Source organism: Trachemys scripta, chromosome 6 (assembly GCF_013100865.1).
Source record: "Trachemys scripta elegans isolate TJP31775 chromosome 6, CAS_Tse_1.0, whole genome shotgun sequence".
In the NCBI taxonomy this organism is placed as follows: Eukaryota; Metazoa; Chordata; order Testudines; family Emydidae; genus Trachemys; species Trachemys scripta.
In genome coordinates, this window is record NC_048303.1 from 4,095,297 (window position 1) to 4,109,832 (window position 14,536).

At 45.8% G+C, this 14,536-nt stretch overlaps 1 protein-coding gene across 11 annotated transcripts in view; it reads right to left on the bottom strand.

Moving 5' to 3' along the window:
• Positions 1-14,536, bottom strand: part of CELF4 (CUGBP Elav-like family member 4) — an 862,174-nt gene that overhangs the window by 73,703 nt on the left and 773,935 nt on the right. For 5 of the 11 annotated variants that reach the window (XR_004646302.1, XM_034774815.1, XM_034774816.1 and 2 more), the window contains exons 9-11: positions 11,881-11,946; positions 8,748-8,828; positions 2,094-2,237 (exon numbers count right to left, since the gene is read on the bottom strand). Coding sequence is in view for 10 of the 11 variants with exons in the window: in XM_034774815.1 (XP_034630706.1) it covers positions 2,094-2,237; positions 8,748-8,828; positions 11,881-11,946 (291 nt within the window). In the remaining variant the exon portion in view is untranslated. The remainder of the gene's footprint in view (positions 1-2,093; positions 2,238-8,747; positions 8,829-11,880; positions 11,947-14,536) is intronic. The other 6 variants (XM_034774822.1, XM_034774820.1, XM_034774817.1 and 3 more) reach the window with 3 other exon arrangements.

Below are 14,536 nucleotides of genomic sequence, written 5' to 3' on the forward strand. Positions count from 1 at the left end.
CTGGTCCTCCCATTTGGGCAGGACACCACTGGGGCTGTAAAACTAGAAGGAACTGGGACTGAGTCACAAGTGTAATGCTTATTTGAAAGCCCCCAAGACGAATCCTCATACTGGGCCCCTCCACGCTCCGTGCCCAAGAGTTCATGAGAGCAGAAGGGCGTGAAGCTAACAATTGCTGACTGAGACGAACACTGTGTTCCCTCCCATTATGAGGCGCTCAGTGGTCTGTCCAAATCGCATTCAGATGCTCTCTGGATGGACAGGAAGAACTGTATAGACCAGCGGGTGTTGGGGCCACGAACTCCTGGGAGCTAGTCAGTCCAAGCCAGCTGACTGCTATCAGCATGGCGCTGATTTCCAGTGGGAAACCGGCCAAGAGATGTTGGCAGGGTTGTCTGAGGGGGAAAGGTGGAGGAGACAAGGGAGGGAACGGGCAAGGGAGGCATGGTGTGGAGATTGACAGCAGCATCAAAACCAAAAGAAAATAAAAGTCTGACATAGATTCATAGATTATAGGACTGGAAGGGACCTCGAGAGGTCATCGAGTCCAGTCCCCTGCCCGCATGGCAGGACCAAATACTGTCTAGACCATCCCTGATAGACATTTATCTAACCTACTCTTAAATATCTCCAGAGACGGAGATTCCACAACCTCCCTAGGCAATTTGTTCCAGTGTTTAACCACCCTGACAGTTAGGAACTTTTTCCTAATGTCCAACCTAGACCTCCCTTGCTGCAGTTTAAACCCATTGTTTCTGGTTCTATCCTTAGAGGCTAAGGTGAACAAGTTCTCTCCCTCCTCCTTATGACACCCTTTTAGATACCTGAAAACTGCTATCATGTCCCCTCTCAGTCTTCTCTTTTCCAAACTAAACAAACCCAGTTCTTTCAGCCTTCCTTCATAGGTCATGTTCTCAAGACCTTTAATCATTCTTGTTGCTCTTCTTTGGACCCTTTCCAATTTCTCGACATCTTTTTTAAAATGCGGCGCCCAGAACTGGACACAATACTCCAGCTGAGGCCTAACCAGAGCAGAGTAGAGCAGAAGAATGACTTCTCGTGTCTTGCTCACAACACACCTGTTAATGCATCCCAGAATCATGTTTGCTTTTTTTGCAACAGCATCACACTGTTGACTCATATTTAGCTTGTGGTCCACTATAACCCCTAATGTGGAGGGATCCCCCAGAAGCTGCCTCCAGACCAGCGGCAGGCAGAGATTCCTTTGAGTCAGGGCAATTAAAAAAAAATAGTTTGCCCCATTGCACCTCTCAAAGGGCATGTGTGCAAAGAGCAAGGGACGGCAGAGAACCACATGGCAGAGCCCTGTGGTGAGCGCAGGGACATCAGAGAGAATCCCGAGAGACACCCACCAGCCCTGGAAACTGCTGTTTGGAGGGAGGGGAACTGGTCAGGAGAGGTACATGAATGAACGTGGACAGGGTCCCTCTCTGCCCCACAACAGCACTGGAGTGTGACATACAGCAGCATGATAAGAATTTGAAATGGGGAGGGGAGCTCCTGTAGAGAATTCAAACACAGATATCACATGTCTGCCTGCTGGCAGGGCCCTGAAGCAGACCTCTCTTAGTGGCTTACACTCAGAAGGTCAGATCTTTAGCTGAGAGAAATAAGCATGGCTCCCCTGCAGTCTAATGCATTACACCAGCTGGGGATCTGGCCCAAAGAACCTTTCTTTCCCCCCAGTGCCTGATTTTCCTCCCCCTAAGGCACTGTACTTTCTCCCCCCGAGCAACCCTGCTGCCACAAACCCATCCACCGACCCCACCAGCTTCTCTCCAAATGCTTGTTTTTTTTCCGATGCCACCCATCCAGTGGGTGGGATTTTTCTCCCCTGTAGCAAGCAGCCGAAGCATCCACCTGCTAGCCACCTTCCAAACCTTTGTCTCTGAGCCGTGCACACAGTTCTGAGCATGAGACGATTAAGGGGAGGGGGAAGGGAGAAAATAGTATCGACAGAAGTAAATCGAGAAATCAAAAAACGTAAGCAAAGAGAAAGCAGTTCGAAAGGCAAAGTGTTCAGAGAAAGCCCTTTCCTGGATGAATCTAATTGTTTTGTTATCTTTACCCACCAAAGCATTTACTTTGGTTTGTCGCCCGATCCACAAACACTTTCGAGGAGATGACATTACCGAAAGGCAGGAACATCTGCATCAGCTCAGCATCCCCAAACTCCTGGGGCAGATGGTAGATAAACAGGTTACAGCCCTCTGGTCCTGCAGGTGAGATGGGAAAGAGAAGAAGGGAGGAGATTTGTATAAAGAGTACCTGGATTGGACACGCCTCTCCTCTCAGCTACCACAGCAGCATATTCTCTAGCAGTACTTCTGTACAGTCTATGTTTTAAATACATTCAGCAACGGGGGGCTTCCACCACTTCCTGTGGCAGATCTTGCCACTAGACTTCCTCGGCGGAGGGGATCTGGCAGTGGGGATCAACTTCCACAGGCGTTTTGGCTAATCCAGGCTCCGACCCGCCAAATAACCAAAGTGATATTTACAACAGCCGCCTACCCTCCCTCCAAAAAAACCCCTCACCCCAAGCCAAGATTCTTATGACCAGAGAAGGGAGGAGACCAGGTCTAAGCAACCTGCCAGGTGATCAAATACTACAGCCATGGCATTAGCATGGAACTGATTGCTAGGTAGATAGATTGACCGGCATGTATGGAGATGGAAAGAAAGAAGCTTTTCCTGGTATTCCGTTCAGAATTTTTCTTTGCTTCGTTCATTCTCATTAATCTTAGTTTTACCTCCCCCTTGCATCCATCTCTTTGGACCACTCTGAATGGTCCCCCTCCCTCCCTGGTGTTCATAGGCGGAAGGTCAGTCATCTTTCTCAAACAGCTATTGAGGAGATCGGTGATGATGAGTGGGAACAAACACACAAACACATGGAACTCTATATTCAGCTACCTGCCTCTCTGCCCAAACTCAAACAGAACCTGGCCAAAGCTGAAACCCTGAAGCCCACCCTGAAGAATGACCCCCGGCCCAATACAGAAATTCATATTCTACACATTGGTTCCAGGCAGGGACCTGCCATTTTCTTCCTGGGGCTGCAATAGATGCTAGAGCAAGAATTCCGGCAGCCTTTTGCAGCATGCAGTAGACTCTAACCTGGAGCTGGTTGGGAAAATTGTGATAGAGCAGTTTTCCATTGGAAAATGCAGTTCCATCAAAATGAAAATGCTTTGAAAAATCACATCGATTTCGCTGAAATTTTGTTTCAGAAAAATAGAAGAGGTGGGGGTGGAAAAGCTCCAACAGTGTCGAAACTTTATGTTTTTGACATTTTTGGAATGAAACATTTTGATTTTCCTCTTCAAAATCACTTTTTATTTCAAGTTGTGTAATGTATTGTAATTTATATGATAGAATTAAAAAAATCAAAATGGACATGAAACAGAAAATTTCATTTTGGATCGAGCAAGACATTTCAGTTTTGTCAAAACGGAAAGTTTCAATCGATCTCAAATGAATTGAGTATTTTGGTATTTTGGTATTTTCTTTCGTGGATCATTTTGAAATGTTCAGGTTTCGTCCTGATTTGGAACTAAAATAAATGTTGCAATCCTGAACTCCTCCATGAAATGGAATTTCCGGTTTCTGCCCTGTTCTACTCTTAAGAACATAAGAACAGCCATATTGGGTCAGACCAGTTGTCCATCTAGCCCAGTATTCTGTCTTCCAACAGTGGCAAATGCCAGGTGCTTCAGAGGGAATGACCATAACAGGGCAATAACTGAGTGATCCATCTCCTGTTGTCCAGTCCCAGCTTCTGGCAATCAGAGGTTTAAGGACAGCGAGAGCACGGGGTTGCATCCCTGACCCTCTTGGCTAAAGCCATTGATGGACCTATCCTCCATGAACTTATCTAGTTCTTATTTGAACCCAGTTATACTTTTGACCTTAACCCCAACGGTAGTTCAGTTTTGCTAACCAGTGTTTGGGAGGGCCAATTCCTTTGCATGCTTTTGGGGATGCTCGCCTAGCACCCAGCTGTGCTCTCAATCCTGATTGTGAGAAAGACACAAAGGGTGAGGGGGAAGATCCTTGTGTCTCCCTTTACCACCACTATACACCTATCTGACCCAGCAAAGCAGGGCTTCTATCATTTATTGCTTGAGCACAGTGCGAAGTGGGGAAAGAAAAGGATTTTAATGCTCTCACTTTCTTCATCAGGGCATAATTATAGTGTCATAACACAGCAAATTACAACTTTGCCTTTCCTGTTAGGGAGGGGAGTTCGCCTAGGCGCTCCCACCTTTTATTGGCCATTACTCATTCCCCTGGCTGGCAGGATAAGTACGGTGAAGTCAGGATTCTGACAGATGCCCATTTAAAGCTCATTAAAATTCCTGGGCCTCAGCGTGATTGAAGTCACAGGCTCTCCACATTTCCTTTTGGATTAATGGAAAATGAAGCCCTAATGAATATTTGCTAAGCACAATTTTCCCCACTAATTTGCTAAAAGGACTGTCAGGAAGGAACAGCTGATCCTTTGCATTTTGTGCATTTCCTAGAGGTTGCGAGGTTGCTGCAGAGTTTATTCCATATGGGGGGATGCCAGTGCACCAGGGTAATTAACTAATTAGGCACCCGGTTGTCTGCTTAGCTAAATTACTTTTGAACCTGAGTGGCCACCCTAATTCATACAAAGATTTACCCTACATCTATACCTTCTTCGGGGTTATCCCCTCCCTTCTGTAGTGACTGCTGTTCAATCTCCAGGAAAGAGAGGTGCAATTCAGTTCAGTTCAGTTCAATGAGACTTTATTGTAGAAGTGGGCAAAAAAAAAAAAAAAAATCAATTAAGTTTTTGTTGAAAAATGCATTTTTTAAGGCTTGAAACTGGGTCACATTTGACAAATAGCTTTGGTTGAAATTTGTTTTTTTAAAGAGTCGAATCCACGTTTTAAGTTTTTCGTTTTGAAACATTTCGTTTTAACTTTTTGTTTCGAAACATCATTTTGGTTTCAAATATGAGCAATTTTAAAAAGCCCATGCATGCCCCCAAAAGAGGGTGAAAAACACCCAAAATGGCTGAATCAAAATTAAGAACAAAAAAAAAAAATTCATTTAGAGTCAACCAAAAATGTCAACTTGAAATTAATTGAAAAACCTAAAAAATCAAAAACTCATTTCAGTTCAACTTGAAATGTTTCAGCCTGCTGGAAATATTTTTTATTTTTTGGGTTTTTTTTTTATTTGATGAAAAACAATAAAAAAATTATTTTGGTTTAAATTGAACCGGATTTTTTTGAGCTCTATTTGCTCAGGAATATACAAATGTTGCCAAAGCATGAGATGAAGACAGACCTCTTGGGTACCTGCTAGAGGTGGGTGAGACCTCCCAGGAGATAGATATGGACAGATGCATTTCCTGAAGTCTTCAATATATTGTAACTGAGTGGGAATCCTATCCTGTTGTAATCTGACCTAGGATGTACCTAGCGAAACCTATGAAGGCTTAGAAATAGTTGGTTGAAACAGGGAATGAGGTCCTGAACTTTAGCCTTCCTCAGGTTTGAAAGTTGGATCCGCAGTGTGGAAACCTTTATAAGTTAGGCCTGAAATCAGCATTGTCTGATTCTACTGTGGGATCAAGCACAAAAGAGGAAGATTGAAGCCCCTGCTTAAAGTGCAGCCATGTTCTGAACCGCGACTGTAACTGCGACACCGTGGAGTTCCATATAGAATCACAGGACTGGAAGGGACCTTGAGAAGTCTTCTAGTCCAGTCCCCTGCACTCACTGATTCTATCTCAGTGAATCAGATCCAATTGGCTCAGTTCTCAAGTCAAAAGAGTCTTTTCTAATTGCCAGCCCTGCAAACTGAAAAAAACTCAGCTGGGATCGTTTGGCTTGTTATACCATCACCAGCAATAACAATGTGGCGATCAGAATTCAGGGGACAAGCCATTTTTTATCCGCCTGTCTGTCTATCTACCCATTCATCTATATGTCTTCCATCACAAGTAGTAGTTAACCGCCCCCTTGTTGTTAAAGAGATAACAAAACAACCTCTCTCTCCTTTGCCTTATCTGCAGGAGTAAAACCGAATAGTGTGTGTGGGTGTGGGTGTGTGTGAGAGAGAGAGGAACGTACTGAGAGAAAGCTAAATCAAATAAAAGAGTTATGTGTTTATTTTTGAATGCTGTTAAGTCTTTCTCTTCTCTTGTGGCAATGAGTTCCACAGTCTAGGTCCAGCAGCTAGGGAAATTGTGTCTCCCATAATCATGAGTTTCTTTCTTACTAGTCAAGAGTTTTATGGTTTCTATGGAAAGTAGCTGTCATGGGAAATCAGGGCCATGGAGAGAGAGAGAGAGAGAGAGAGAGAGATCGCTCCATTAGTTAAGGCCACTGTCACGGAGGGCTTTGAATATCAGGACAAAGAGCTTGAGTTGGACTTTGTATTCAGTGGAGAGCCAGTGCGGACAGAAGAGCACCCAATGCTCTTTTCTCCGCACTGGCTCTCCACTGAATACAAAAAATACCTGGAGACCTGTGTAGTTGCACTGAGAATTTAGGGCCACAGAGTAACTGTCAATGGCTCACTGTCATACTGGGAGGGTAAATCTGGTGGAATCCCACAGGGGTCCCTCCTAGGACCTGTGCTAGCCAATATTTTCTTTAATGACTTGGATAATGGCTTGAAGAATATGCTTGTAACATTTGCAGATGATACCAAGATGGGATGGGTTGCAATTACTTTGGAGGACAGGATTAGAATTCAAAATTACCTCGACAAATTGGATGATTAGTCTGAAATCAACAAGATGAAATTCAGTAAACATAAGTGCAAAGTATTACACTTAGGAAGGAAAAAGCAAGTGCACAGATGCAAAATGGGGAACAACTGGCTAGACAGTAGCACTGCTGAAAAGGGCTTGGGGGAGACAGTAGATTACAAATTGCATAGAAGCCAACAATGGGTTGCAAAAAAGACAAATATCATTCTGGGTGTATTAACAGGAGTGTCGTACGTAAGTCATGGGAGATAATTGTCCGGCTCCACTCAGCACTGGTGAGGTCTCAGCTGGAGTGCTGTGTCTAGCTCTGGGCTGCTAGGAAAGATGTGGATACATTGGAGAGAGTCCAGAAGAGGACAACAAAAATAATAAAAGGTTTAGAAAACCTGATCTATGAGGAAAAGTTAAAAAAACTGGGTATGTTTAGTCTTGAGAAAAGCAGACGGAGGGGGCAATCTGATAACAGTCTTCAAATCTGTTAAGGGCTGTTATAAAGAGGATGGTGATTAATTGTTCTTCGTGTCCACTGAAGGTAGGACAAGAAGTAATGGGCTTAATCTGGAGAAAGCAAGATTTAGGTTAAACATTAAGAAAACTTTCTAACGGTAAGCGTAGTTAAGCTCTGGAATAGGCTTCCAAGGGAGGCTGTGGATTTCCTGTCATTGGAGGTTTTTAAGAACAAGTTAGACAAATACCTGTCAGGGATGGTTTCGACACGGGGGGCTGGACTAGATGACCTCTTGAAGTCCCTTCCAGCCCTTTATGTCTATGATTCTATGAATACTATCTGAGACCTTACACCCCAGTCTTTCCCATTGAATTCAGTGAGGTTGCAAGTCAGTTCCATGACTAGCTCTTTCCTGGCAGTGTTAATGATATTTTACAAAGCAGGACAGAATCAAGTTCACTCTCCCATAGCTGCCCCGGCTTTGCTGTACTAAAACCTAAACGAGCCGATGTGACTCAAAGACACAGAAGGTGTGATTCTGATCTCACATTGGTGTAACTCCAGGGACTTCAAAGAACATATACTTAATTTACCTCCGTGTAAGTGAGAGGCGAATCAGCCCCTCAGGGAGTAGAGATGCTGACATTTAGACACAGTCACTCTTATGACCATCAATGCACTTTAAGCAGAAATATCCATGATCCAGGTAAAAGGGAAAGCAATAGGACATAGGTGGGAGATGAATGGATTCCACATTATATGCCAATATTTTCTTCAGTATGGAAACCTCCTCTCCTCATATAAATTCCACTTGTAGGGCATGCCGCAGTGGAAATTGCATATAGTTCAGAACTGCCTGATTGCAATGCTCCCCCAAAATGCATCCATGTCAAATGTTCTCATGAAATGAAAATGTCAAAGAACTTACATTTGGGACCATCAAAATGTTTCATTTTGATATTGTCATTTCGATTTGTTTTGTTTTGACTTTCATATTATGTTAAAATATTCACCGGTGTATGTTATAGACAATGTTAAATGTGATATATAAAATGAAAGATTAAAATTAACATTTTAATATAGAATGCACGTGGAAACGGAATGAAGCAGAACGCCATCATTGATACCAAATGTTTTGACACCATTGAAATGAAATGTTTCAAATTTTGTCAGAATTGGCACATTCCCATGAATCGTTTTTGATTTGGACAAAACAGGACTTTTCAAGGAACACTTTTCTTGATCCGCCACTGATGGCCTTTACCGTATGCAACGTAATCAAACCTTCTGAATTATGCTGCCCTCTAGTGGCTGCAGCCCAGAGAGGACCTAAGCACATACCCCACAAGTGTGAACTTTTCCATAGGTTCCTGATGATGTTACACAACAGATGGAGAGCGGACGAGGAGAGGGTCCAAAGTGATGAGGCATTTCCTGGGCTCTATGTAACTGGGGGGTTGGTGGAATACAATGCAATAGGGGTGACTTGCTAGGTATGGAACAGAGAACAGTCTGTTTACTTACCTTCTCTCTGTTGCTGTGGGATCATGGGAGGCGGCTGTGGAAACGCTTGGCTAATCTGGCCATAAGCAGCAGGATAAGCAGCTATAGGAGAAAGAAGGGGAGAGAAGAAAGATCGAAAGATTTCAGCAATGGGGAGTCAAGACCTTTCATCCCAATAACCACATCAAGCTGTATTTATGCTCAGCCCATTCGCTTTGGCTTCAATTGCCATAGGGGGGAGAAGCACATACCCAAATGGCCGGGATATCACAGGGCAGGTTAAAATGTCAGGCTTTGGCAGGTCTGGGAGTCCTTTGCTTTGGGCACTGACAGTCACTTGGACTTAATCAACTGCAACACTTCAGGCCAGATCCTCAGCTTGTATAAACAGGTGAAACCCTGTAAAGATCAGTGGAGCTCCCCCAGTTTAAGATCCGGCCTCTCGTTTGATTCAGGAGTGGACTGGTGAAGTTCTGGATTTACAACGGAGAGTCTCAAAACAACCTGCTCCGAAGAGCTCACAAGAAAACGAGACACTTCTGCAGCACCTTTAATGTGATGGTCCTAACGCACATTACAAATATGAGCTAATTCATCCTGACTCACACACTGGTGACAGTAGGTATTATATGTCCTCTCGTTTTCCATATGGAGAGACTAAAACAAACAGGCTAAACCTGAGGTGTCCCCGGTGGGATCACATGGATGGGACAGTCTTGAATTACAGCCCACGTTTGACACCCTAGACCCCTGGACAGTGGGACAGGATACACATGAAAATGCCTCTGAATTCTGACCTACACTGAGCCTGCTGACTCCATCAGGAGCTGTAAAAGCAGCAAAGAGTCCTGTGGCACCTTATAGACTAACAGACATATAGGAGCATGAGCTTTCGTGGGTGAATACCCACTTCTTCAGATGCATGCATGACGTCTGTTAGTCTATAAGGTGCCACAGGACTCTTTGCTGCTTTTACAGATCCAGACTAACACGGCTACCCCTTTGATACTTGACATCACGAGCTGTGTGCACATGTGTATGTGTCTGTGGGGTAGATATGAAGGAAGAAATTGCCCCACATTGGGGCACTGCAGAGGGGGATGTATATTAAGAAGCATCAAGGATGGATCCCATTTCATTGTTATAGCCTGACGGAATCAGTTGTTAATGATATTAACCAAAACACCGTTTTAAGCGACAGGAAGTGAATTTCAGGTAGATAGCGCCATGTAGCAGAGGATTTTCTAGGGTTGGATGGCAGGGGACCAGCTGGAGAACGCTAGGCTGGGGAGGAGGAACAGCTTCTAGCCATCAGGAGGTGGAGCCAGGTTGGGATTCTTAACAGGAGTCAGCCCCATCTTCTCTCTGCCTGGCCTGCCCTCCCGATATGACCCATCTCCCACTACAGCTGGTTCTGGTGGCTGACATCTCCGCCACAAAGTTCTGCTTTGCTCTCCCTACATTTTGCTTTGAGTTTCCAGTGCAGGATGGGGGGATGCAAATCCCGTTTGCCCACACAACAGGCATGCCCTCCTCTACTGTTCCGTTGCACTCGAGAGAGAATGGATGGGTCGAGGACGAGCTGTTTTAGACTGGCCCACGAGGAGTAGCTTGGAAAAGGAGCCTGAAGCTATCGCATGGATTTGCTGGATTCCTAGCAGTGGGGAGGCAGACTGGCTATGGGACTTTGAAGAATGTGCCCTATATTGTCTGCCATGTTATCTCATCACTTCAAGCTCTTCCTACCATCTGATCAGTAGACTCCGGCCACTGAAAGGGAAGGGGTTGGTTCAGACACTTGTGGGGAGGGTCTGGGGTGAGTATCTGGGGCTGTGGGCTTCCTAACACAGAGAAGGTGATTGCAGGATGGGGTTTATCGCCTAAGCAGACGAGAGTAGCTCAGCCAGGGAAAGGTTCGGACACAAAGCGGTCCCTCCTGCTGGGAGCCCAGACTGACCTTCTCACACAGCACAACCACCGCTCAGGCTTTTGGGGCCTCATTTTGTCCTTTCGCACACTGCGCTGCCATGGTGATGGGGCCCCCGTCTGGCTAAGCCTCATGGACTGGCTGATGCTGCATTCCCAAAACTCCCCTTGGCATTCTAAGGGCATAAAGGTGGCAGGATGGGGCCACTAAAACCCCCTTTCTACAAAGAGAGAGACTCATGCATTGACTCACACGCACGCAGACACTCCCCTCCCCCAGCTCCCCCACGCCCCCGAGAGGGCAAGGGGAGCCATTTGGTACTACAGTCGGCAGATTACATGCCTGGCTCTCAGAAACACAGCGTGAGGGCTGCCTGAGTCCCAGAGAGAGGGGGAAAGGGTATACGTGTGTGAAGAGGGGTTAATTAACAGCTCAAAGGGTTGAGCTGCCGCCCATCCATCAAACTTCATGAGCAATAAATGACAATAACTAAAACACCAGCAAATGAAGCTTTACATGGAGAATTAAATTAAGTTCCCAGATACAGCCCTGACATGAGATAATAGCCATTCTTCAGCGGGAGCCCTTGGCCGCCCTAGTTACCACAGGAAATAATGACTTTGGGGTTGCGGCTTCCTCATGGTGTTAGCTTGGGTCACCCCATAAGGGGATGTTGAACATGCTCTGCGCCCAGTCATCCCGACTGGTGTCAGTCCATCAGTTTCAAAGGAGTGACTCTGGTGTGACGGGGAGCAGAGGCTGGCCTTGTTGGGAATCTGCTGGGAAATGTAAACCGATTTCTCAGCCGGGGAAAGGTTGTGTGGGGCTCTGCCATTGGCATTCTCCTCCGGCCGTGACACAAGGGAGGCATTTGCACAGTGACCACAGAAAGCGGGAAGCGGAGGGGCTTACGGGCCTGATTTTCCTCTCGCTAACAGCGGTGTCAATTTGCAATGATTCCACCACACTAATGTAAGGGCCTGATCCGTCTCCCACTGAAGTCAACAGAAGTCTTCCTGGCCTTTCGAGGGGAGCTGGATTGGGCCGGAGAAGCAAAGCTAGGCCCGTATGTTTTGTTTTGGGAGGAATGCAATCTCAGACCCCTCTGCCCCATTCCTGGTGCTGCCCCTGGGAATGGCTCCCTTCACCCAACCCCCTCAGGCATGTTCAGAGGTTAAAGGCTTTGGGGACGTGAAAGGTTTATTGGGAGAAAGTGTTAATACTAACGACCTGCGTACTGCTGCACTCCAGCGTAGGCTTGTTGCAAGGGGTCTGCTGCAGTCGGGCTCTGTGCTGTGGAGACAGGAGAGAGAGAGGGAATAAAGGCATTAAAATATCACGTTCACACTGGCTTTCTCTCTGCTCAAGTGTTTTGCATGCGGGATGGATCAACCTGGAGAGAGAAACCCACCGGTGCGGCACATGCATCCCACACAACAAATTACACCACGTTTGTTTTACCGACCCATGAAAGAAGAAGGGTTTTGTCCGCCCTTTGTGGGGGGAGGGGAGGAGATGGGGGTCTGAAATGAAACAGAGCTAAATAGCTTTTGGTCCTGAAAGTGGGATGGACTTTTCATAAGAGACGTTTCTTTGGAGAGTTCTGCTACTTCCCATTCCTACCATGAGAACCCATCTTGTGGGATTGTGGGACTTCTACCTTGCGCTGCCTGGCAAAATGTGACTCCAGGCACATGCAGGTATACACGATTTATCTCGTTCGCAGCAATGCTGCACACATCAATTGTTCTTAGGCTCAGCCCCACTCCCTGATCCTCAAGAGACAAACCTTTCTACATTCCCCTCTGGAATGCCTCTCATTCCTCTCCCGGAAGTGGAGAGAGGTACAATAATAAAAGAAAAAACAAAGAAAGGAAGAGAATCCTTTCACAACCAGGCCTCTCCTTAATTTGTGGCCTCTAGCTTTAATGTTACTCAGCCATAACAGTCACAAGACAGATGCCCGGGGGTGTAGTGCACTGAGGCAAGAACCAAGGACTTGATGAGTCTCTACTTTTTCTTACAAACAATGCACATGTCCGGGTGAGGAGCTGTACGTGGGAGATGGAAGGTGTGAAATGAAAGGAAGAGCCTGGATTTGGAGGACACGTCATTATTTTCCTTCTAATAATCAGCACTAGAGGTAGCCCTGAACCAATCTCAAATTTGGGAGACAAATTTAGATCCTGAAGTTTCTCTAACTATAAATGGACATAAGTCAGATATCAGGAATGGCAATATACAAAAACCTGTAGGAGAACACTTCAACCTCCCTGGCCACACAATAGCAGATGTAAAGGTTGCCATCTTACAGCAAAAAAACTTCAGGACCAGACTCCAAAGAGAAACTGCTGAGCTCCAGTTCATTTGCAAATTTGACACCATCAGATCAGGATTAAACAAAGACTGTGAATGGCTATCCAACTACAGAAACAGTTTCTCCTCCCTTGGTGTTCACACCTCAACTGCTAGCAGAGCACCTCACCCTCCCTGATTGAACTAACCTCGTTATCTCCACACTGATATATACCTGCCTCTGGAGATTTCCATTACTTGCATCTGAAGAAGTGAGGTTCTGACCCACGAAAGCTTATGCTCCCAGTACTTCTGTTAGTCTCAAAGGTGCCACAGGACCCTCTGTTGCTTCTAACTATACCGTTTATCCAACTTATAATTTCTACTATTTATTTGTGTTACTTAGCATCTCAGGACCTCACTGTGCCAGGCGCTGTACAAACACAGCACAAAAAGTCCCTGCCCCAACAAGCTTATAATCTTAGTATAGAACAAGAGACAACTGCTGGACACGGACAGACAGATGGGGAGCAGAGAGAAACAAAAACTCATGTGCTCTCTGAAGCCTCCCAGCGCCCTTTACAAAATTTTGCTTAACCCGCTGAGGAAATGCAGCCACCTCTGTGGCAGAATATGGCAGCTGTTTCAAAGGGCATAGCAAGGCTGGCCAACAGCTTTAGGAGAGGAAGCAGCCAATCTCTGGGTAAGCCACTTAGTCCCCTTCCTGGCTTCAAAGGGCATTTTCTTTCTCCACAAACCTCCCTCCCGCTCTCCTCAAAATGTTTGTTTTTGTGAAACTTTGAAGTTTAGTTCAAGTACAGCCAGAGCTGGTAGGTTTTTTTTCCTTCCTTTCCCCTCTGGTTGATGAAAAAAAAATGTTGGGTAAGCTCTTTCTTTATCTGCAGCCATAAAATATTTAAAGCAAAGCTTGACTGAACCTCCAGTCCAAATGTCACCTTGGCCCTAATATTTCACTTCTTGTTATGAGTTTAATTTGTATTTATTGGTGCTGCACAGTTTTACATTTATGTGGCCCCTCCAGGCTTTGTACTTTTAAGACAATCCCTTAGGGAGCAGCTACTTCCCCCCTTCCCTGTCTCCTTTCTCTGAGAATGGAGGTGTGGCTGCCGGCAAGGCCTCAGATGGCGCAGTCGACGTGGAGATCTCGCAAGGAAGTCTGGTTGCCCTTGCTAAGGCGAGACACTGAATGTGTGATAGGGAGGAGTACGGGCCGGCTCTTATCGGCCCACTGAATTTTGGGAGAATGCTGTAGCGGCCCCGTGTGTCGCCCTTCCCATCTGATTTGAGCCGAAGTGTCGAAGAACAATATTAACCCTAATGGAGGTCTTCCTAGTTGACTCGCCTCACCAGGGCTTGGGACAAGGGCAGAGGCAAGTTGCACATATCTTAGAGGGTAGAAACGGACTCTGGCCAGCTCTCAGAGTGAGTTTGAAGGATATCTTTGACTGGTTGGGCTGCAAGAATGGGTCATGTGGGTAAAGGCTTAGAGCAGGGACTGGTGTCAAGATTTACGGGAACCAGCTTTACCACAGACTGACTGAGGACAAGTCTCTAAGATGGGTCTACA